The following is a 25,816-nucleotide window of genomic DNA, read 5'->3' on the forward strand; positions in this document are numbered from 1 at the left end:
TCCTCAGACTGTTCAGTAAATTACTGTTGTGGGAACAAATCTGGGAGTAACAACTGTATGATGGGCCAGGTTAGATGTTTTTTTTGTTTTGCTTTTAAAGACTTGGCAGTATGCAAGGCACACCCTAAGTCAAAGAACACCTCAGCTAAATAATGAGTGATCCCCGCATGTGAAAATAATTTGTTTGTCTTTTCAGCGTTGTTAAATGAATCGATCGGTGTCGGTATATTTAATGATGACGCTACAAGCTACAGGCTTTTAACAATAATTAAAGAAGAACAACATACCGTGTTTATAAGGTGGGAGTATTTACCCAAAGGTGGGAGTGATAAATGGATTCACTGTGCTTATTATCGTTTAATGGCATGCAAACAAAATTTTATTTCTTTATATAAAAAATACACTAAAAAAACAAAACACAATAGTGTTTGATTAATGAACCACAGAAAGGTTAACAGCTAACTACCTCATAGTTGTCTTCAAAAAAATCCCACTAATATATTCTTATATATAAACTATATATAAACTGGCAACTTGTTTCTTAGTGGAGACTGGAGGATTAAATGTCACCTGCTGTAAATAACGCAGGCTTCTGAATTTAAGATTTGCCTCCTCAGGCAGAACAAATCATCTAGCGACGAGTTCTGCATTATAGAAAAGACAAATGGCAAATTATATATAACATTTTTAATGTCCAATCATTCATACAGTATGGTTATGGGGGCTATTGTGCGAAGCAGAGAGAATGAAGAGTTTTCACAGCTATGCAAAAGGAGTTTTTTTAGAAACAATGGAAGCGACACATGGGGGATGGATGGTGAGCGCCTGGTGGAATAATGAGGCTATTTATTCCCTCTAACGGGAACAGTGAGAGTTCAGGGGTAGACTGTGTAGAGCCTTCTAGAGAGTTTCTCTAAGCGGCGACCTTCCTGTAAGGTACAGTAGTTTCAAATTGTCTTCTTATGCACATTATGTTTATGCATGTATGCGTATTTTACGTGTGCAATGCAACACCCCTGGCAAGAATATGCATTCGTATAGGGGTGAAATTCTGGGAGCAGTCAAATATTAACTTTGTTCATTATAAAGAAAAAAAAATCTGATCTAACTTTTCTTAGTTTTCAGCTTTAGTCTCTCTTTTAATTCCCTTTATACGTCTCTTTCATCTTCACAACCCACTGGATTTTCCTCCTTAACCACTGCTTTCTTCTCTTCCTCCACTGTGAGCTGTTCTGATCGACGCTTGTTTTCTTTTCTGGTTATTTCAACACCTATATGTACATTTTTTCAACCTTACTATCTTTCTAACTCCTTTAATGTCTAAATATATAATCTGCTTCATGAGCATGGGCACAGTAGGGTGTCCAGCCAAAATCCCTTCACTTCAAATGAGGTTAAGGCGTCGCGTATCCGTTAAAGACTGGAGCAATAAATCTTCCAGAACACAATCAATCAGCAATCCATCCTCCTTTGTCCACTAACTGGTGGGCAGCAGGAGATACTGACCCCTGACCTTGCTGCTGTCAGTAGCCCTACCACTGCTGAGAGAAGATGCAGGACCACATGACTGGAGTGTTTGACAGATTGTCAGAGTTGAAGAAACGATCTACTGCAATTGTTTTTATCTGGGTTCATAGCTTCTCTCAGAACAGGTCTACTTGTAGTGTAATTGGAGTTGCTGTCTGCCTGACCTTTCCAGTTCCGTCTTGGACTGCAGCGTTGTGCAAAGTAAAGAAAAGGGCCAGCTTTATAACTTGTCCCTATTAGTTGATCAAATGTTTGTTCAAACCCATGAAAACTTCCCTGGCTTATTGCAACAGCAAGAAACTGTCCACAGTCAAAATGATGGGTGGGGGAAAAAGTACGCGCGCACACACACACACACACACACACACACACACACACACACACACACACACACACACACACACACACACACAAAGAGCAAAATGAGCTGTCATCCTCATGGGAATAGTGATGTTCTTTGAGCTCTGCTCTCTTTGTTGATACAGTCCTCCTTTAGATTTTCTACTGGGTGATGAGAATATAAATACAAGCTTCAGGATGCAGCATTGTGATACATGCGCGCTGTGGAGGATAACTGTGTGTAAGGACGTGCTTATGCACGAATGTGTGGGAAAGAAAAAAGATGAAGAGGAATGAAAAAAAAAACAGGGACATACTGTAGGTAGAAAAAGTGAAGATGTGCACTGAATATAATGGGTGTATTGTGACATACAATACTTTAACCGTGTGAATCATGCTCCCCAATTCTTGCATTCATGCTTGAATGTGTGTGAACAGTGTGTCTATAAATTCCTTGTTTTGTGTCTTGGGCATATGTGCTTAAGAGTCTGTGGTAAAAGTATTCGCTGCCATGTACAATGCTTCGCCACTATTCCTACAGACACCTTGATTTCCAAATGGAAAACAGTCAAGTTTTCTTTTCTTGTCCTTATCCCTAAGAATGTCTGTTTCTGGAGTGGGCTGATAATAGCTATATAACAGTTTTAGCCAGCTCCTGAACTCTGTGTGGGGTAGCTTTTGATGCTCTGACACCACCCTCAATGCAGTCATTGTAAAGCTCTCCCAAGTTCTCAAAGATAAAAATGTCCTGACCATCCACTTCCCTTTCATCAGCTTCCAGTTATCTTTACATTACATTTAATATGAACTTTCTGTGGCTTACTTGTCTATGACTGTGATCTGGACAACTGTCAAGTCAGCAGTCTTCCCCGTGATTGTGGCTGTGTGCACTGAACTAGACCGAGAGATAAATAGTATTAGTACTGTTTGAATAGTAATTTTCTCACCCTCATGAAATATTTTGAGATACTGGATTTCCGATTTTAATGAGCACTAAGCCACAATCATCATCAAAATTCAAACAAAAAAAAGGTTTGAATTTTTTTTTTTTACTCTACATGCGATGAATATGAGATATGTGGAAGTTTACTTTTTTAATTAAACTAGGCAAAAAAAATTATCTGTTTTTTGAGAGGCACTAGAATGCAGCTTTATATATATGTAACAAACATCTATTGCTTGATCATAAGAGTTCAATTACAGCACTTGCATGTGCCCCACTCGTTAAAGGTGAGCAATATGTAAAGTGGTTCACACAATTTTCGAATTGCGTGCAATTTTAGTGACAGACAGAAGAAAGGACTGTAGAGGAGGAAAAAAATACTTTATTTTTTTTTAAAATTTCTTCCCAGTGGCTGCTGTAAGTGTATCTTGAGGTAGGCAACCAAGGAATGTTAGATCACAACAAGGCACTCTTCGAATAAAGGACGACTTCCAGGCAGAGCAGTCGAGATGCATGGGTCTTATTAAATTCTACGCTCGCGCTGCTGGGGACCATCGCAAAAATGATGTGACATTCTCTGGGCGTGCTTAGGAAATAAAGGCTCATAGAATACTTGGAATAAACAAATTTAGTGGTGCTTAAAGATAATAATAAAAATCTCAGCTGAGGCTACAAAGTGCAATCCTCGAATTTCTGAAAACATTTCTTTTCAGACATCTTTTTAAAAGTGCAAATAGCATTGATTTGTATCTTAATATTATTATAATTCATTCTTTTTTATTAAATTGTTGACATTTTGCCTCATTTCTTCCTAGATTTTCATAAATTTGCTGCAAATGAAACCCCCCTATATTTTGCCTTTAGTCTTCAAAGTCTTCTGATCTCGTACGTGAAAGAATGGGTCATTGTAAAGCGCTCACTGAATTTTAGCGTGGACGATAGTTCATTAAATTTCCTCCCTACATAACAATAAAACTACAATCGACTCCAAGTAGTGTGTTTAGGAACCCCAGTGCTGCATCACATCACTGCTGTACATCACTTTTCTTTCTACATCTGCTCTGACATTAACATCAGCACAAAAACTGTGCTGGGAGCTTCATGGCATGGCTTTATAAGGCCGACCAGCTTCTGTAGGTGTATTGTGTAGGAGGTTCAGTACTTTGGTCCGTATTGTGTATAATAGTTGCACAGTCAGACCCCTACATTCTATTTCAACATGAGTAACCATTTTAATCCCTAAGCCAAAATTTATGTGAAACAATATCACACAGTAATAATTCCTGCTCTAAATTCTAGCTTTGCAGACTCTGATTTGCATCTCTTGTTATAAGATATGACATAAATTGTCAGAGAAACAAGGACACGATCCATAACATTACCATCCACTTTTAGTTCGAACAGCCTGAGGCTGAAGCTGTTTTTTTCTTTTTTTATAAAGAAGGAATTTAATAAAGCTTATTTTCAGCTCACAGCTTCTACAGCTGGCTTATTAAACAGCTGAGTAACTGCATTAACATTTTTGTCTTGGATTAAAACAACCTATAAGGGCTAAATGTGCTCCCTGCAGGATGGGGCAGACAGATTTTCGCCAGAAAGCGGGTATTGTGACAGCGGTGACAGCGATCAGCATCTCCGCAGGAAAAAAAAGGAAGGAGCAGCACGGTGCATCTGTGTGGGTGGGCTGCAATGCTTGGAAATCCAATGGGACAAGGCCAATGTAGGAGTGTGTAAACAGTCCCCTCTAGAACAGCTTGGTCTAAACCGAGAAATTTTCATGGCAGCCACAGTGTGAAGTATGAAGGCTGTGGTGAAAGCTGAGTCTCAGATAAGACCAGTGTGCCCACAGTTGTAGTCACTGAAAAGAGCAGTGAGGAGAACACACATCCCTGGAGAATGCCAGAACTGGATGCAAGTTTCCCTACTTTCTCTTCACTCCATCCTGTTTTTTTTTTGGGGGGGGGGGAGGGGGGGGGGTTATGGAAGTTTGTGATCCAAAGGTTGAAGTGGAACATTGTGTGCAAGCTGCGGGAGTGAATTTTAAGCAGTGGGAGTGCCAGGACAAGAACTGGGACTGATGCATAAAAATTATGAACAGTGCTCTAAGCATTGCCTAAGTAGTCAACTTTTTTTAAAACCTAGAAGATAAGTGAACCCGGCACAGGGCTTGTGATGTGCTTTACACCGACTTGTACTACAGATGTGAGGCAGGACCCTGTGATGCAGGATTACATGTGTGTGGCAGGCCCATAGAACAATTTGGAGAAAGAATTTGAGTATTTGATTATTTTTGCTGCAGAGCTGTGACTGGAGCTAGTTGGTCACCACAAGGACACGTGAAGTAAAATTAGCTGGAGCTGTAAGTTGTGCAGTTGAATGGCTTGGTGCCAGGAAGAGGTACGAGCTTTGATTTTTTAGTTAATCAGCGGTGCATCTTTTGCATGCTCACTAAGCTTCATCAGACCCATTTCCCCACTGTATTTACTGTAGGCTTTGCAGACTTTATCTTTTGCCTGTGAGCCGAAAGAAGATGAGTGATGAGAGGGTCTAAAAGCTGCTGAAGAACAGGGCAGTATACATCCTTTAATACTCCGTGACAGTAGGTTGCCCAGTGGGATTCTTCATATACTGTGTGGATTTGTGCAGTTCTTTGCTGAAATTTGCTCTGTTAAAATCCCCTGAAATAATGAGAAGAGAGTTTTGGTTTCTTCTTCATACTGGCTATCTGGGCAGCCACACACTGCAGTGCAGCACTCACATTAGCTTGTGGCAGGATGTAAACACTCGCCAAAATAACAGGGAAAAACTCCTGCGGTGGATAAAATGGCTTAACGTTAATGGAAAGAGCTTAACAGTGAGGGCAACAGATTTGATTTTACATTGTTATATCAATAAAACCGACTTTTTCTCATATAAAAGCTGATTCTATCTTCTCTTAATACACACTCCTTGAAGTATAAAGCCAAGGCAAGCAGGTATCATACAGGTCCAAGTCTCAAACAGAGGACTGCATCTCCTGATGTATTTCTGCCCCTCAGAAATGTTGAAAATCACAGAGCAGTACAAGTTTCTGCATCATACAGTTTGTGATTTTATAATTGCCAGTTTCTTTACATGACAAAGCAGCTGGATTCTCAGAGCTGTATTCACGAGGAAAGCCACAGTTGGGTTGGACCAATCAGCATCTTCTTAAATCTGATAAAAGGCAGATTGTTTATCTAATCAACTGTTAAAGGTAAATTGACTTTTATATATATTCTTTTTCTTTTAATCCTATTAGTAAATGAGGGGAAATTTGGGATTGCCTATGAAGACTTAAGCATGAAAACTGGAGGAGCTGGTATCAAACCACTAACCATCCAAAGTTACATTTTCTGAAATAAGAATGAAAAATAAATAAATAAAATCCTGCTAGTGTCAGTTGTATGCAATCTAACATGCTAAAAAGTAATCTAATGAAATCCTAACTGTGGTTTTATTTTTGTTTTCTCTTTGTCACGCTGTGCCTTGTGGTACATTGACGTGGTTGGTTTTTTATCAGCTTGCGGTAGACAGTGATACTGTAAATGGACTTTTGGCCAAATGGCCCGCTGTGTGCCTGCTCTTATTCAAGCAGCTCTGCACAACTTTTCAGATGGTTCTGTGTACCAGCTGCCACATCAGATTAGTGTCTTCTTAGAGATGCCTCTTGCTTTACAGATTATTCTTGCAGGGACATTTAAATGTGCACTGATTAGTGAAATATAAGCTGCAAAGGGGTTGCAGTATAAAAGGAATGAACATCTATTTTAAATTGGGGTGCACCGATTTTATATTTGAATTGGCTAATGGACTGATCATGAACTCTAAACGCTGTGGTATAGGATATTGGTGAAAATGAGCTTTCCACTTAACTCAGTTTTATAGTATGTTGTTTTCTATACTGCATTTAGCACATTTATATTCTTGGATATATTTATTTGCCATATTTTTATTTGCCAAGTCAGGAAATAAATATCCAAGTTAAGCCTGCTGAATTACATGGATTACAGCTTATTATTACAGCTTACTGGTATCAGATCAACACTGATATCAGATCATTATCCATTATCTGCAGATACCTTGAGCTGATACATTAAGCCAGCACTGAATGGTATCGGGATTGTTATTGTATTAGGAACAGTACATCTCTGAAGAAGCTTCTCGGATGAGAGGTGAAATGCCTTCAAGCAAGTTAAAGAAGTCCAGACGCTTTTCTTTGCAAGCTCCTTTGACTACGATGACCTGGATGACTGAGAACCTTCACAGACATACATCTCTGATTGTAAATTAATAAATGGATAACTGGAATTCAGTCCAGCAGTTGCATGAAAAGAAATGAAAAGCTGTTGTTTTTACAGGCAGTTACCAAAAACTAGAATTCCATTTTGTCATTGATTAAGCAGTTTAAGCTCCACTGGATAATGAAATGAGTACTGCTCAAGAATGTTGTGTTTCTGTTTTCTTTAATAGAGACGAGGAAACCAAAACAAATTCATGCTCATTTCAACAATAAAATATGCAGATGCATGTATATGTAAGAGAACACTTGGAAAGTTGTTAATGCTTTCATTTACGTACTTTAAATCATTCACTTGGAGTGTTTAGATTGTATGTAATGTAATTCTGAGCAAGCTTATTCTGGGATTTATTCCAATTAGACCTTCACATCCTTAACAATGTGAGCAAAAGTGTCTTCCTGAGCTACTACTACACAGCTTTTAAGTTATATAATATTTTCTTTGTTCAAAAGAAAAAGTAAAACATTAAAATTATTCTAGGTGTACTTTAAGGAAGTGGAGGCAGGAGAGAAGACATGACTGTGACAACAGATCGTTTGTCTATACTTTTAATGCTGGGTTTGACACTGCAGACCAAGTTCTGTTATTGTAATAGGCCATCTGGAAAACTAGGTTGGTTCCTTTGGGACCACGTTAAACTGTTTCAGGACCTATATTACAGGTAGACAAGCCTACATCAGCATCGGCGACCAGGTGTCTAATAGATTTGATTGTGACAATGGAATTGCTTGACCCAGTTTTATGCTCTTTATACTTACTCCTCCGGGAGTTTATTCAGCAATATGTTGGTTTTACCTTTATACACACAACATGTGGGAAGCATTTTTCTGTCAGGCATAAATTTTATTAGTTATCTTTTACTTTGACATTAACTGTACCTTTATAACTACAGATGTTTGACGTCAGTGTAAAGAAGGTTTAAAGAATACAACAGAATCAAGAGACAAATGCTAATGTAACATAAATAATATAATATAAAACTCGACAGTCATTATGAAACTCAGTCAGCAGATTGTTTCAAATCACCAGTGTGAATGACAGTTTGTCATAAATAGAAAAAGAGCTAATCCCAAGTGGAAAAGGCTGTTGCACTCTTTCTTTGGATTGACACAAATTAAAATGTTAGACTAATTGACACATATGCTGGTGCACAGATGATAATATACAGTGTATGTCTATCTAGGTGACCATAGTACTGGGTTGAAGGACCTTTTGCATTCAGAACTACTTCATGGCACAGACTCACCTTCAACAAGGTGCTGCTGGAAACCTTCCTTAGAGATTTTGGTCCTACGGAAACGACAGCATCACACAGTTGCTGCACATTCATGTATGAATCTCCCATTCTGGCACATCCCAAAGGTGCTCTATGTATGCACTTGTCAGCTAAAGTACTTAGGTTGACTACGGTGCTTAAAAATGCTCAGCTGGCACTAAGAGGCCCATTGCGTGCCAAGAAAAAAATCCCCCAGACCACCAGCCTCAACTGCTGACACAAGGCGGGATGGATGTTTTTACACCAAAGTGTGACCCTAGCATCCGAATGTCGCAGCAGAAAGCGAGGTCAATTCAATCTTCTATTTCTTTTCCATTGTTTTTTGCAGTGTTGATTCATATTTTCTGTTCTTAGCTGACAGGAGCGGCAGTCGGTGTGGTCTTCTGCTGCTGTTGTTCATCGGCTCCAAGGTTTCAACCTGTTCTGAATACTTTGTTGTGACGAGTGGTTATTTTTAGTCACTGTTGCCTTCCTTTCAGACTAAAGCAGCCTGGCCATTCTCTTCAGACCTCTGGCATCAACAAGCCATTTTTACTCAGAGAGCTGCCGCTCACTGGATATTTTCTATTTTTCGGACCATTCTCTGTAAACCCCAGAGACGGTCCTGTGGGAAAATCCCTGGAAATCAGCAGCTACTGAAATAATAAGGCTGAGATTTCAGGTGTATCTTATTAAGTGGCCGGTGAATATTTATATTTATATCAATTTATCCAAAATTTTTCCAAAATTTATCACTATTATCATACTATCAGTAGTTCAGTAAATACAATGAAACTCATGCTAATGAGAAATGTACAAAACCTCCGAGGTGGTGGGTGGTAGCTGTGAGCAGTGCTGGTTTCGGAGGAAGGAGTTGCAATGATTTTTTTTAGGCTCCAGGCGAGCATGAATCCATTTTTCATTTTTGCCATCGATGATCGGGGGGGTGACTAGAAAACAGCCCAGCCTGAATGACCAAGGCTGTGCTGAAAGGTTCAAAGTAATTTGTAGCCTCATTCAAATTCAGTCTGCTAAAACCTGAGCTTTCCATATTCCCACTATACTTCCACTGTGTGCCATCTCACCAGATCCCTACCCACGTTTATTTTTTTATTTTTTTATGGGCTGCGCTTTGTAATGGCCTCAGGTCAGCAAAGAGACCTAGATCTCCATTAATTCACATAAATTCTGCAAAAGCTGTGAACCACACACAAGCATTCCTATGTCCAGCAAGGACATAGCGTGGAGGTGGTGAAGTGCCTAAAACCACGTACGCCCATATCATGTTGTTGGTCTGCAGTGCTGCCTATTTACACACTATGAGTTATTAATTCTTATTGACACTCATCATGTATCATAATCGATAGAAGTCTACGCTTTCCTTATGAGTTTATGGTTTCAGTTGCTAATTTAAAGATGAATTTGATACTAAATGGTGTTCATTTTGTAAATTACGCTTCTATTTAGAGCACAAATGGGCAGAAACTCTGGGTACCCTCTGGGCCTTGTGATTCACGAGCCACATTTGCGGCACAAAGGGAAAAAAATCATTTACAGTACGTTACAATTAATCTACAGTACATAGCGTGCCTAAAAAGCTGAGCTGCCCACAGATGCTTATGTTGTGTTACTCTTTCGTGCATATGTGTGTGCGTTTGAGTGAAGAGAGCTCTAATCTAGAAAGCCGATGGCAGAATATCTCAGCTGTGGTAAGCACGTCCATGACCTTGACTGTGAATGTGTGCTTTTACACAAATAGATTTCTTCGAGCGCCACTTACTCTGCCAGTCTGAACTTGAGCAAACTGTTGTGAGGTGGTTACCCGCACTTACTACGATGATAGCTCATTAACACCTGGCTGCTCAACCTTTCTAAAATGAGCTGCCCTTTTTTTTTTTCAGAATTAGTGATGCACTCAGAAAATATACGAAGCAGGTCACTGTTCTCCATGGATGACATATTGTTTTTTTTTAATAAAAACACAGATTTATAGGAAAAAGACTTTATAGGTTTCACAATGACTTTGGCTGATGTTAAGAGCTGACGCCATGTAGCAATTACTGATATCCTATAAAGACGCTGACTATGACTGCGAAAAAAGTGATTAGATGTCGCCACAGAATTGAATTCTACAGCCGGAAATGTTTCTAATTTAGTCAGCTATCACGAATTTGCCCTCATCCTTGTGAGAAACTTGCTTTTAGACCATGATGTGCATGGATCCTCCTTCGCAACTCCCCCTCCCCACAAAGAAATATTTTGGTACATTTAATGAGAAGTGGTGTGAAGGCAAAGAATTTGGCTTCGGAAAAGTCGATAATTTCACAGTCGAATGAATTCTTTTGTTGGCATTCTTTCGCCTGTCAAGTTTTAAGGGGAGGCATAGACTAATATGCCTGGCTGCCAGTGAGAAATATAAGGATTTGGAAAAGGCGCTGGTTGAAAAAATACTTGTTTTAAGCAGACGGTGACCACTGAAAAAGCTGCAATAATAATTACACTGTTGTGTGTTTTGGCATATGAAAAACCAAAAATATTGTTATTGCATTGCAGGTCTTTTGGCCTGTGTTGTTCTGAGTGGCTATCACAATAAAACATCCTTGTAGTTCTTTCTCTCTGTTACCGCAGCATTTTTCATTGTCAGTAATACAGCTATTGCTGCTCTGTTGATGCTATGAAGGGTCAAACTCATCTCTATCTGTCGGCCTCTTCTTGGGTGTCTCTTTCATCTTGCTCCATCACCTGACATGACTAAGTGTTTTTCTCTCTTTTACTTTTTTGTCAACTCACAAGATGACCAACATTTATATACTGTGTGAAATCTCCTTCCCCCGAGCTTGGCTCACCATCCTCGGCAGTCTTGCGCATGAGTCATACATTGCGGAACACACACACGCACACACCTGAGCCACTTACCCAGCCAGTGTTCTCCGGTGATCTTGCCAAATCCCTCACGATAAGATTCCCATCCTCTGAAGAAGTTGACTGAGCCGTCCTCCCTGCGCTGAATCACCTACACAGTCAAGACAGCAAGACAAGAGTTCAGGGGTCAGATGAGATTCATCACACGCGGTGTGCTTCATCATCCATTGTGATGACTCATTCTGAGCCCCTCTGTTGGTCGCTGAGCTCATCCAGAACTAAACTAAATGAACTCATAAATGCTTGCTCTTTCACAAATGAATAATGCAAACACTCTTCCCACTAAAAAGGCAATTTGTCGGAAGATAATAAAAGGAATCCATTAAATCTTGACTGACTTTGAATCAAATTGCAGGGGAATCTGCATATGTAATTGAAAAGAAGAAAAAATCCCAGAAAAGAGATGATATTCATAAAATGATAATTCTAAATACACACAGAAAGATGAAATTGCTTTTCACCACGTATCATAAAAGTCTCTAAAAACAGTGGTGCACAGTGAAATTATATGATGAGCTTTTTATAGCATCCCTTCCAGTATGAGAAACAAGGAAAACCTTAGCAGATACTTAGCGATTTAGCTTAGCCATATGCATGTGTGAGGGTGCAGCATCTGTAGCGCCAAATGAAACACTCTATCTATTACAAGTGCTGACATCCCAAGCATCAGGCCCAAGATGAAAGGAAATTGGAAATGTGCTTCAGAAGAGAAATGCATGCAGATGGAAAACGGTCTAGGACCTACTGTTGGAGACCATGTAAATGGCAAAATGACAAAAGAAATTCCCTGAGACAGTATATATTCAGCATGACTAATTCCCAAGCATACCACAAGGTACCAGATGGCACCAACAGCCATGTTTGCTTTTAACATCCGCACAGACAAAGAAACCCTGCTGAGCGACGGTTACGTCCTAATCATCTTCATCCTGATAATTGTCTACAAAATTGTCTTAATCTTCATTACTGAATCATCATCATCACTTATCACTGCAGGAATTTTTCTCCCCATTCTAGATCGATATGTTCTCTAATACTGGTAGCTGCCCCAGTTCATCTGAAGTCAGTAATGGAAATGTGGGTTTTTATTTATTTATTGCTATAACTTACATAAAGCTGTAAACAAAAATCTTTAAAAATGTCTGTCAGTTAATCGCTTATTATTATTATTATTATTTGTTTTTAACAAGACTAGATCATTTCCTAATACTATGTGACACTAAAGTGTTTGAGACATTGTACTGAAGCAGGATAAAACAGGAGCGCTAACACTATAGCTCAGAAATATCAAACACATGGTCCACCAAAGACTCTAATCTGTCCCACTGGATGACTTTGGAAAATGCATTTACATACGTTTTACAGCTTTACCTACTCATAAAGACCTTCCTTACAGCCATTCAAAACATTTTATGATTTTTTCTATGGGCTTACAGTAAAAAAAGAAAAAAACATTCTGTCAATCATTAAATAAAATCAACAATTATTACAGGACAGTGAGTGATTTAATGTTGAGCTAACAGAACTTTTACAGAGTCACTGCTTACGACTTAAGCCAAGAATATACATATTTCACAATAAAACAGCATCGTTTTTCTTTTCATGGGATTCATTTAAAGTAGAAAAATAAAGACTCATGCAACATAGCCACTGTTTATCCTCTTTTCAGTAGAAACTAAACAGCTGTTTTTTTCTTTTGCCTCTAAACATGCATTATAAACAGTGTAGCTCATTGTTTTGCAAGGACTGCATAGATCTGAAACTACCATTTACTCAAAGTGAAACAAAGGGATTTGTATCAGCACTTCCATAAGACTGTCTTTCCTCTGGTTGTGGCACATTAGACCATCGAGCAAGTGTCTCAGCTGCCAGTAATGATGGCAGTGATTGCACTTCTTAATTTCCACAAGATGACATGAAGAAATGTTGCTGCTTATAATAACTCTGAATCTACTAATTAGTATGAAAGCAGTGTGACTGACTGCCACTAGTAGGAGTGATGTGTTCTTTATTTATTTATTCATTTATTTAGTGCAGCCAGCCTTTTATTTGTCTTAGATGTCATAGACAGCAAAAAACATTTAATTTACGGCTTTGAGGTTGTTCCAAGAGTTCTTTCCAAAGAGCCCGTCCAGCCCTCTGTTTTTGCTTGGGTTGTGACGGCAGCATTTAGCCTTTGGGAGAAGCCAAAGCCAGCTGGTCAAAGGTCATCTGAACTCCTGCCTTCAGCATTCTGACACATGCACCATTGGTAATCCTCAATGTGCAGAGTGCAGCAGATCTTGGCGATGTCCCGAATCCCGGCCATCATCACTGACTGTTCCCACAATGGCAGTGATTTTTGCAGGTGGATGATAGCAATGCGAGATCTCTTGGTCCTGCTCATGAGAAACCTTCTCGGAATTAACTTTTTGAAGTGGCCGTTCAACGGGTGAGCCAGGAACTTGCACAACTTGACCAAGATTCTCAGATAAGTATCTTAACTCTCTTTACTGTGCACTGTACAGTCTCTGTTGTGCCTAAACACGACTCCTATCTTAAATTACATCACAAATTATTTTAAATTTTTAAATCATATCCCACAGATATTGCATCTTTGTATGGTGATGCTCTCCCTGACCTTTACTGTAGCCACCATTAGCTCTTCCTCAGCATTTAGTTTCTCTCGGCCTTCATTCAGCCACTTTTGTTACTTGACCTTATGTTTAACCTTATGTTCCTTTTCTGCTAAATATTAAAAATCTGTCATCCACCATATTTGACAGAGAAGGTGAGATTTCTTACTAGAATGTAGGCATGGAATTTCTGACAAATATGTTTTTTTGGTGTTTGATGTGATTGAAGAACACATGTTTCTTAACCAAGGAAAGAATTCTGCGATCATCCATTTTATCTGTCTTCTTGCCATCTTTTAGACATCATGGTGTTAATGCACTGGGTAGTTCACTCCTTTGAGTTTAGCCAGTGGTTGCTTGTGGTTTGAACAAAAAGGCATGGAGTTCAGATAAAAGTCATTCACCAACTTGTGGTCTTTAACCCTCTACAGCGAAACCTGTGTCGGGTGTCAGATGGTTGTTTTGCAATATGTTATCAACTTCTTTAACTCCTGAACCACTTGCTCAATTGAAAGAGTTCCAACAGTTCCTCAGAGCAGTGACTCTGTGCTTTTCAGTGGTAATAGGGTGATTACGGGAAACCCAGGAACAGTGTCACAGCAGCACCGCAAAGACGGAGGTTGGTTGCGAGACAGTAGTGTGAGTGTTTGTGATGGAGCTCTACAGAACACAGACATTTTATGAGACATTTGTCTTCTTTTCACCATGTTTCTGTGGTGCCGTGTCTGGGATAACCGCAATGACGCTAATATCACTGAAAAAGAGTTAATGCTTTCAAGAGCCGTTAACATTTTTCGACTGTGCTAGTGGATCAAGAGTTACAGTAGTTTGACCCAAACCTTGACCAGAAACCTTTTAATAGCTGAATACAAGAGTGAGAGTGTTCACAAACACAACACATACCAGCCACTATGAAAAGCAGCAGTACTCTATCTACCTCAGGTCAGGTCTTGGGGTAGTAAAGCCTAGTAAAAAAGTACATTCCTATAAATAGTTCAACAACATATATGCTTTAATCAGTTATATTTATCAGAAACATCTTAACCTAACCTCCCCTAGCCTTGCACATTGGTTTATGCCAGATGCTTCAACTGTCACAGTCTGGCTGGGGCAGACTGTATGTGTTGCAGAAGAGGACTCAAACGCAGACCAAAACGTGACGTGGATTAACAAAACAAGCCGTTTATTGAGGCTAGAAACAAGGGTACCAAACAATAGGGCATAGGTGAACACGAAACACTAACCTAAACTGGGTGAACTAAAACTAAACATGAAAAAACCTTAAGCATAGTGAACTGCCAGAGATACCTGGAGATGAGACATGGATGAGCAGACGACCTGACAAATGACATGCAAAAACAGAGGACTTAAATACACACATGAGGTGATCAGGGGAAGTGGAGACACATGAGGAAACAGCTGACTAACATGAACCTAATGACAGGAGCAGTGAAGCTAAATACAAAGAACCAAGAACACATGACTCCTTCCAAAATAAAACAGGAAACATAATGAAACGCAGACATGACAACCAGAACTTGACAACGTAAGACACAGACATGAAACACATGAAGAGCAGGGGAGACTTAACATGGGTTGGAAACACGAGGGGGAATTAATAAGAACTAAAATCACCTAGGCATGGTAACAAATGAACTTAGAAAACCTGAAGGGCTTAACATAAACTATAAACATCAAAATGAACTAAAACTCAAAACACTGGGTCATAAGACCCAGGACCGTGACATCATAAGCAAGTGATTGAGCTCCTTCTACTCTTACAGGTAAGTTCTACTGACATTAACACACCGCCACCCCCCGTTTCTTCACCTTCCACTAACTATCACTTAAATAATACTACCAAAAATAAAATATATAATTTTGTATCAGTCCCCCATTAAATTAATAATAATAATAATACTGGGAAATGTAACAGAATCCCTGATCTCCATCACACGCCTTTTTAAAGTGACTCCTAAACTTTTTTCCCTCTAACAGATTAATTTGGGTTTTCACTTGCATCGACATCTCCTTGGACCTCATATTGAGAGTTGTGGTGAACAGTAACTAAATGCAAGTTCAGCACTTGGAATAAACTCCAGGTCTTTTGTCTTCTTAATTTGGAATTCACCTGGGCATAAAACTCTATCTAAATCTATCTGTCAACTGTCTAATTATTCTTGAGCCCCAGATGCCTAAACAGTTAATGCAGCTCATTAATTCAACCCCACGAATTAAATGTGAAAGACTTGCGACCTGGCCAGGGTGTACCCTGCCTCTCGCTATGACAGTCTTCACATATATCAGAGAGCAAGGCAGAGCTTTTTTCACAGACAGCTCCCCCTCAGTCTGAATGGCAACTCTAAATAAACTCTCCATGAGCCATGTGTGCAGTTTTTGGTTTGTGAACTACGGTTGAAATGACAGATAGCTCTCCAAGAAAGATTTAATAACCAAGTGTCCAATTTTATTTTGAACCCTTGCAGTTTGGGTTCCATGTGTTTTAAAGGGCCACGACTACCACCCACTTTGTTAAATATTGATGCAAAACAGAAATTAAAATTAAAGCTGAAACCTGGCACTCCACTGCTGCGCATATAACTGTCCAAATACTGTCTCGACTGTAAATAATATTATTAATCATTCATACACAGGGTTAGAGTGTAGCTCATTTCCACATCCCAGCAGCTGAAAGCACAGATGGATGGATGGCAAATGCACTATAATTCAGTTCTATTATTATTAACACATATTGTACATTTTGTGTCAGAAAGGAGTTAATGACAGTCATGTTGTGTTAACATGTTCTGCTTACTACAATTACCACATGGTGTCAAGCGTATGCAGGGAAGCTGTCTGAAAATAGCAGACATGTAATCTCTGGGATTTAAGCTGCGTTTTCCGCATTTCCAAGACTCTGAAAGTTTGAACTTTTACTTGAAATAATAGCTTGGAAAATTCACACACCAGTGGTGACACAGCTGCCATGCATGGCAGATGACCTGCTATCAGGAACAACTTTAGTGGTCAAAGGAAACCTCTGAAAGTGGAGCGGCTGAAGATCAAACTGTCATCCACGAAAACCTGATCTGCAACCTGAGCTACTATACATAACCCGAGCTCATATTCATAAATGTTCATCTTACATTTGATACAAAAGCAGCTAATATTTAACCCTGTAACACCAAATCTATCATGTTTAATACATGTGTTTTGTGAGATTTCCAGACCTCTACATCATCAGTGTGATTTTGTTTTCTGGAAAAACGGGAATAAATTACACAAAAATGTCAGATTTCGCAAAAATTACACAAATGAAAAAATAAATCTGCAAGTTTCTCCTTTTTAAAAAAAACAAAACTTTTCACTCATTAAAAAAAGGCTTTACAGGATAAAGACTTTTGAAAAAAATGATATTAATTGCTGTAACATTGGCTTATAATGTAAATTATGTACAAAAAATAAATAAATAAAAATAGAAATTGTGGTATTTTGTGTTACAGCAGTGAAGCAAATGTGTCGTTGAAAAAAATGACTTTTATTTTCCCGTTACCTCTCAAATGAAATCTGTCTAGCTGCTTACATGCTTACATATAACACACATGTCGGATAAAAGATAGACATGAGAGATTTACACCATGCTTTCAAACATCTGTCCCGCTGACACTGAAACATAAAGGGAAAAACTGCTCGGGTGAAATGAAGGCACTGCTTTAGAATTCATTTTGTTAGCTCCTATACAAAAGGTCAGCAGCCATCCTTGGAGCTGATGTTCGAGTCTTCATTAACCTTTCCCACTAGCTCTGTAATTCAGGGGTTGCTGTCTGACACAAAATCAGAGATACTGGTGTACCAGCTACCCCGATACTGTGAATCACTTCTGCAGCATTGGTGAGTGGTCACGTGGAGCAGTACTCTACAAAAGCAGGATAACCAACAAGCAGTTCAGTTCATATCAGGGTTAACATACTTGTCTTGCTAGCCATGTCTCCCTCCACAGCCAGTATTCTTGTAAGACTCGAGAGCCCATCTGAGGTTTAATTGCATGTTGACCCTGAAGGTCAGAATCTCTCTCTGTGTGTGTATCTTCCCTGGAGACATGAACCTCTGCAGAGACACCAATCATTTTCTTTCACATGTTTGAGGAGGGAAAGGCACTGATCAACACTGGGAGGTGGAATGAAGCGAGGCTTTTTGGAGTGGGGAAAAAAAAATGTGTAGAGATGTTAAAGTGGGTGCTTGATCGTGTAGTCAATCTGAACCTTTGTCTGTATGAGTACAGATACATTTGAAACACTGCTAATTTGCTTCTAAACACAACCAATGAGTTTAAATATTCATGTACTTATTTATTTTACATATATATTCCAGCCATTGTAACGCATTTGTGTTCTATTATGACATAATGAGTGTTAAATAGGTTACAGTCAACATTTGTTCCAATTACTCTGATTCCTCGGCTTCACTGTCTTTTCCAGCTACGGAGCTCTTTTCTCTTTTACCAGGTAAAGTTTAAACAATTCAACAGGTTGTTACAAATTCCACCATTTCCACTACCTGGAGAGAATATAAACAAAGTGCGCTGTCTGTTTTGGATGCAAAATCGACCCTTCATTTTCCCAGGAGATTGAGTACCTGGTGTCAGATATAATTGCGCAGTGAAAGAGCGACTCGAAGGGAACCAATCTAAATGCCATTGGTGTTTTTTTATTTTTTATTTTTTTAACTCTATAGCCATTAAATTTAGCAATCAACATTTACTTCATGGTGATAAAAGCAAAAATGTGTCTATTCCCACTCTAATTTTGAAGTCAATGAGTAATACAAACTTTCTGTCTCTGGCCTCTTTCATCGCTGACATGTCTGAGTAAAGAATGTGCAGAAATTTGAGGCCAGTGACGGTCAGCTGCCTCTTTATCCTGAATATGTTTTCTCCTGTTGATGTGTTCCTGGACCTCGCACTATGAATCATCCATCCTAGTGGAGCTCTTCACTCCCCTGATTTGATTTATAGCATCCAGCACTAAATTCAGCACCTCACACTTCACTCATCCACATGCACACAGAGTCTGAGTGAGGCTGTGACTGACTGCTGTCTGCTCTGATCCCTACATTATGATCATTAATGCAGAACTTTCTCCGAACACTGGTCAGCACTGTGTCAGAACGCATTGTAAAAGAATTTTTGTGTCACAAAAATTCCCCCCAAACCCCCACAGCTTTTCATCCGCACCTTCAAAAAACAGGAAATGGAATCAGTCACCCAGTTCAGAGTGTATGCCTCTTCACACGCTCACACACACACACACACACACACACGCACGCACACAGTTTCCACTAGGATGCAGCTTAACATCCCAAATGACAAATCCTCACACACAATGTCTAGCTAGAGGGCTGTACCTGACATCAAAGTTGTTTCTGCTAAGGTCAGAAGCTGACTTGTTCTATGTGGGTGAGGGGCAGGCAGTGCTCCCGCCGTACACAGACTGAGAACTGCAGTTATGATACAGCAGCAGTTTTATTAAAGGGTTCAGCAACGGATGCTGGGGTTTACTAACACAACATAAAGTATATAACCACCCTAAAGCGAAGTTACAAAGCCCACTGTGAATACAGGCTGGGATCACAACAATAAGTCAATATTAAAGGAAACTTGAGACAAAAAAACCAAAAGTATCATAGCATAGTACAATCAATTCTTTAAGTAAGTAACTGTTATAAATCAAGTTCCCTGAATGGATTATTAAGGTTCATCCCTCATGCATTATTGATTTATTTATTTATTTCAATAAAGGCTCACTTCTCTTCCCTTCATCTGAAGACTCCCCGAGCAAGCTATAGGAATTGCCAGTCCATGCCGTCAAACTATATGTTTTGCTAAAAGGCAGTGAAACCCAGCGTTGATTTGTAAATGCACAGAGGGGGCTATTCTGATAAATCAGAGGACAGGCAGTAAAATAAAAAAAGTAAAAAAATCCACAGTCCCTCCACCACATCGGACGAGACCTAGGTGCCAGCTGTTAAGTCTAAACAAAACTGTCATTCTCAAACAAAGCCTTAAGACAGATAAACCCATGTTTGGAAGCTTTTATTAATGCACTTACAGCAAGGTAGCACACAGCTCTGCCGTGACACAAACACACCACAGACGGAGAAAATAGTGCATCTGTGAATGACAGTCAAATGCACTGAGCTGAAATGAAACAGTGCACATGGATAATATGAGCCTTGAGCTGCCTGTGTTAAATAAACCTGTTCCCGATTGCCAACTCTGACAAGTTGGCCCTACCTACACAAGTTTGATGGGATTCTTCCCTTAGGAATATTAGAATAAAATTTTGAGACTGCCACTAGTACACTGTAGTTCCAAAGAGAAAATAATCAGCTATGGCACTGAGCTGTTTATTATTGTCTCCAGGTGCACACACACACACACACACACACACACACACACACACACACACACACACACACACACACACACACACACACACACACACACACACACACACACACACACATATATATATAGCTGGATTATACCTATGTGGATATACTAACAGGGTATTATTTTGTTTATGACAGTATGTCACAGGGTACAAGTCAGAATTGCAGTGGCAACAGCTGTATTTTTGTTAACTCAGTGGAGTGGATCTTTGTTCCCTTGTTTTTTTTCCTTATTTTTTGAGGAGCAGCTATTTACAAGGCTGTACAGATGAAGAAAAATAGCTTTGAGGGTGCCAGCAGCTCCTGTAACATGTATTGTCAGAGTGTCTGTGTCACCAAATCAACATCATTTAAGTATTAGACATGTAAAAGTCAAGTTCACTTGACACCTCTTTGAAAAAAAAGTAACCCCTGCATTTAGGGACTCTGGGTTTAGGGCCTGCAGCCACTGGCTAGACACAGACACACACACATGCAAAAAAAAAATTAAAAAAAATCAAGACTAGCATCAGGCCAACATCTAAATGCTCTATGCAAATACAGTCAGTAGTTTTAGGAGGACCGTTTAAACAGGCAAACAAGAAATGCAGTGAAAAAAACCAAACAAAAAAACAATGGCCGAAACAACGTTAACAAGCAAATCTCCACTCCTTAATGACCATCTCACCCAACACACGGGCTATTGCACAGGCATGATTACATTAAGCTCCCTGTAATCTCTGCAGTAGATGGAGGCTACTTAACAAGCTGCCTTAAGCTCTTCAGCAGGCTTTCTGTCAACTACTGGGAGCCTGCAGCGTGCACAGACGGACACCCTGACTGACAGACCAGAACACAGGGAAGAATCAACACAAGCACTCAAAAGCTGATTCTGGGAGATTTACAGTCTGGCATGTGACTGGGTGGAAAAAAGGCATTATGCCAATAGCTTGTTAGCTCTTGGCATATAGGCTACATGCTGTGAGCACACTATGTTTATATGTTTGGTGCTTTGGCAACAGATGTCACTTGCTCTGCTCACTACCTGAAGGTAAATGGTAACATCTTCCTGAGCGCTTAATATATCTGCTATAAAGGCAAACTGAATCACACAGGAATGATCTTTTTTTTTTTTTTTTTAAAGCAGCATTTATGGAAAACAGACACAATGTGGAAATAGCCAAGATAGACATGTAGACAGGAGGAAAATAAGATAAATAAAATAAATACACAAAACATGACTTGATGCTAATAAAATCAGCTCCAAAAGCAGCTCCGTGCTCCTTTTCATAAGATGGATCAAAACAGACTGGTAGAGGAGCTTCTAACAGTTTGATTACATTGTTAAGAATATTGATGATATAGTGACAAATTCAACACTGTCTGATGAAAGCACTCATAAATCCACAACAGTCTGCACAATTGCTATCTTCAAAGAGGAGTGCAAACATCTGCTGGTGAATGTTTTATAATCCTATCAGAAAGACAGATGTGCTCCAAACACAGCAGCAGCAAATGAGAACAGAAGGACAAACACAATCCACAAGCATTTTTTTATTATTATTTTTTTTTCACTCCTGCTTACACACATATTTCTGCATTTACATGTGCTTAAGTAAAAAAGATTATTCTTGGCTTGCAGGGGTAACCTGATTTCAGAAACATCATATAAATAAGAAATCTGTTTTTCCCTTTTTTGGGTGGGGTGAAAGGATTAAGAGAAACCGGGTTAACACAGGTAGATCTCTGCTAGGGCTTGTAAACATTCTTCTAAAGTCTGCATGTAGACAAAGATCAAGGGCAGTACAAGACTTTGGGATTTAGCATCACACTGGTGTGGCGCGTGCCAAGATACAAGAAGCTAAAACTGATTTATTTATTAAAGCCAGTATAAGCTTTACTTATATAAAGTGCTGTGCAAAAGTCTAAAGCCAGCCCTTGTTGTTTTATATTTTGCATTCAAAGAGCTAAAAACAAATTTATTAAAAAAAAAAGAAAAGAAAAAAAAACCCAACAAAAAAACAAAGCAGTTGTTTTTCTATTTTGTCATTTGAAATTTGTTATTTAGCCACTTAACACTGAATTCTGAATCATTCCAGCATAAAAATGGACCTAACTCAAGGAGGGACTATTGTTGTGTCTGCACGACAGAAACCTGCGCCAAAAAGACAAAGAACGAAACTGTTTTAGTCTGTTGTAATAACACATAATTTGTTCCCACCGCTTTAGTTATATCTATGAAGAATGCCAAGGCTTGCACAGTTTGCACCAACAAGGTAATTGCCAAAGAGCTGTTAGCTAAACACTTGCCATAACTCAAGATGACATCCAGTGTGTCCTTAGAGGACAAAACAAGAGGTGGCAGACAAAAAAACAAACAAACAAACAAAAAAAACACAGCAAATGAACACTATCTGAAAGTCATGCTCTTAAGAAAGTCCAGCAAAGACCTGACACAGGACCTGAGAAATACATCTGGCCCTTCATTTGGTTCATCTACTATTCACTCAGTGCAAGGATGGCTGTCAAGAAGCCATTCATAAGGAAGGGGAAACAGGCAGAAAAGGTGCACACATGCCAATTTACACAAGAACTAGACTGAAAATCAGTGGCAACGGGTCATACGGAGTGATGGATCCAAATTTGAAAATTCTGTAAGTACTGAGGAGGTCAGGAGAGAAGTGAAACAGCATCTACAGCCATCTGTAAAACACAGTGACGGCTGTCATGGATTGAGGCTACATTACATTCAGTGGTGTTGGATACGTTGTTAAAATTGGTTGAATTATGAACCCATGAAAGTACCATTAGATTTTGATCCAGCATTTGGAAAACATCTGATTGTCAGTGACCTCATTTTTCGTGCTTTCAACACACTGCCAATGCTGTAAAATACCTGAAGAGAAAAATACACAATGGGACACTAGCAGTCTTGGCTTCCCCAGAGCCCGGACCTTAACATTACTGAAGCAGTGTGGGATCATCACGACAATGACTGGAACAAAATGGAGCCAACATTCAAAGAAGAGCTTTGAATGTCCTTGAAAATTCTGAAGACTACTTAAAGAAGCTGTACGACCTCTGTTTCTGCCTTACTTCATGTATTGCTATGTGTTTCCAAGCAAAACAGAAAGAAATGAAAAGTGGCTCGAGATGAGGCTGAGGCTTTTCCATTAAACGGTAGCAGCAGCTATATCAAGAGTCCTGTTCGCGTGCTTGCTCAGATAGGAAATGTAGAATTAGCAAATGTTTGTGCAGCATCTCTCCCACAGCCGTCTAACCTTCCCCATTCCCAAAAAACACTCATCCCAGCCTAATGGCAGTAATATCCTAAAGGACATGTCTGACTCTGCCTGCTGTAATGCTTCCAGTGGACAGCTCATGCTCTGTCTCAGCACCACAATATTATTTCTTTATGTCAGATATTTAGGGTGAAAACAGAGGTTTGCTTCATTGTCGAGAAAAGTAAATTGAATTTGGATAGAGTGACTGTTGAGTGTGCAAACTAAACATTAAAAAGAAAAATGCATGCTTTAAACAGAAGTGAGATTGTACTCGTAGGTTTTCAATTCTGTGCCTTACAGATCATTTAGAGATATGAAACAACTGGAGAAACTTCCATCCTGGATTTGCTTTATTTTTCAAACCAATAAACTAACAGGCATGAAATATTGAAGAACCTGCGAGTCAGATAGAGATGCTGAAAAGCCTATAGCGTCGCCTCCGACATGCTCAAAAAGGCACTCTAAGCCTCCTGAGGAGTGATACAACATGCACACAATCGTACATTCAATCTCAAAAACTTTTACATTTCAGTTCTTAGCTGAATTGAATATTTGAGAGTGATTGCAGTGCTTTCGATAAAAGCACCATTTGATAATGCAGACCTGCAGAGCACTTTGATATATCTACTCTCATTAATTATTTATGCTGTGGTCATTTTTAGGCCCTTCCTTTTAACAAATAAAATAGTAATAATAGAAGACATTACCCTAAGCCGTGAGAATGTGTTTAAATGGCATTTGAAATCACCCTTTTGCAGATGGCAATGCTTGCCCAAAGGATTACTCTGGCTATATATATATATATATATATATATATATATATATATATATATATATATGTACAGGCATCTCTGTTTCTTTGATTATTTGTATAGATAGTTGAACACTTCATAACTTATTTTTATGAGTGCTGAGTGTGTGTTTTGGGAGCAGGTAATGACAGCTTTCTTCTTTTATGTCCTATCTGCCATCATCCCTCCTACCTCTGTTGTCCAACAGTCTCTGGGGCATGAGTTATGGCAGTGAGGAAATACTGACCAATTTCCTCTGACAACCATTCACATCAACCTGCATGAAATGTCTCTTCTCTTCTCTTCTCTTCTCTTCTCTTCTCTTCTCTTCTCTTCTCTTCTCTTCTCTTCTCTTCTCTTCTCTTCTCTTCTCTTCTCTTCTCTTCTCTTCTCTTCTCTTCTCTTCAAGCACTAAAATACACTAATGGTGGTTACTGTGTACTATACTAGCCCTATCCAAGATGCGCACCTCTGTCAAAACTAGTATGTTAACTCTGACTAACAATATCATTATGATTTATCAACACAGATTTGATCTGATACATCTTTTTTTGCTGCTGCTCATTGATTTTTATCCTGTTTAGCGTCTTCTCTTTAAAAAAAAAATGGAAAAAACACATTTATATCTATTTGACATATGAGTCATCGTGCTATAGAGGATACTCCCTGCAGTGCGGGAAACTCATATTCTGCATAGTATCTTACAGTCGAGAAAACTCAGCATGTTATTCTAGTTATTGATTTGTCTTTCGTATAAAGGTACCACCACTCTACTCACTTGACAGTTACTAAAACCCTACATTTAGTCTTTATCTACAATTTTCTATCTCAGTCTCTGAATCAACCTGGTACACGGCCATTTTTTTCCCATGCAGCCTCTAAACTCTTTATTTATTGATTGTGTAAAAGGCTGTTGTTTTTTTTCCAGTTATTACATGTTTTAATTATAGTAAAAAAACAAACAAACAAAAACCTTTCTCTAAGTATTCACCACGTTACAACCTACTTTACAGCATCTGCAGTTTGCAAGCAGCCAATTTAGTTCAATTCAATTCAGTTTTACTTATAAATGGCCAAATCACAGCTGCAGTCACCCCAGGGGGACTATTGTAAGGTAAAGGCTTCTACATTAAGCCATTAAGACCCAACAGAGAAAAAACTGGCTGTTTCTTTTGCACACTTGTGTGTTTTTGTTTTATTATTTTTTTATTTTAAGTGAGATTTTCCTGTATGTAACGAGACCGCAGCTTTAATGCATCCGGTTCCTGAAACTGCAATGGCTCCCAAATTTGTTAGCTATGTAATGCATTGTTTTCCTTTGGTTTTTATTAAATAAAAAAACTGGCGTTACTTGATTAAAACTTGGCTGTCAGTGAATTTTCTAACCCTCAG

The 25,816-nt window shown here is 39.1% G+C and overlaps 1 protein-coding gene across 2 annotated transcripts in view; it reads right to left on the reverse strand.

The window, feature by feature from the left end:
- fibcd1b (fibrinogen C domain containing 1b) overlaps nt 1-25,816 on the reverse strand; it is a 119,269-nt gene that overhangs the window by 22,475 nt on the left and 70,978 nt on the right. For both annotated transcript variants that reach the window (XM_026173348.2, XM_026173349.2), the window contains one exon: nt 11,300-11,396. In XM_026173348.2, the coding sequence (XP_026029133.1) occupies nt 11,300-11,396 (97 nt within the window). The remainder of the gene's footprint in view (nt 1-11,299; nt 11,397-25,816) is intronic.

Source organism: Astatotilapia calliptera, chromosome 7 (assembly GCF_964374335.1).
Source record: "Astatotilapia calliptera chromosome 7, fAstCal68.1, whole genome shotgun sequence".
NCBI classification, from domain to species: Eukaryota; Metazoa; Chordata; class Actinopteri; order Cichliformes; family Cichlidae; genus Astatotilapia; species Astatotilapia calliptera.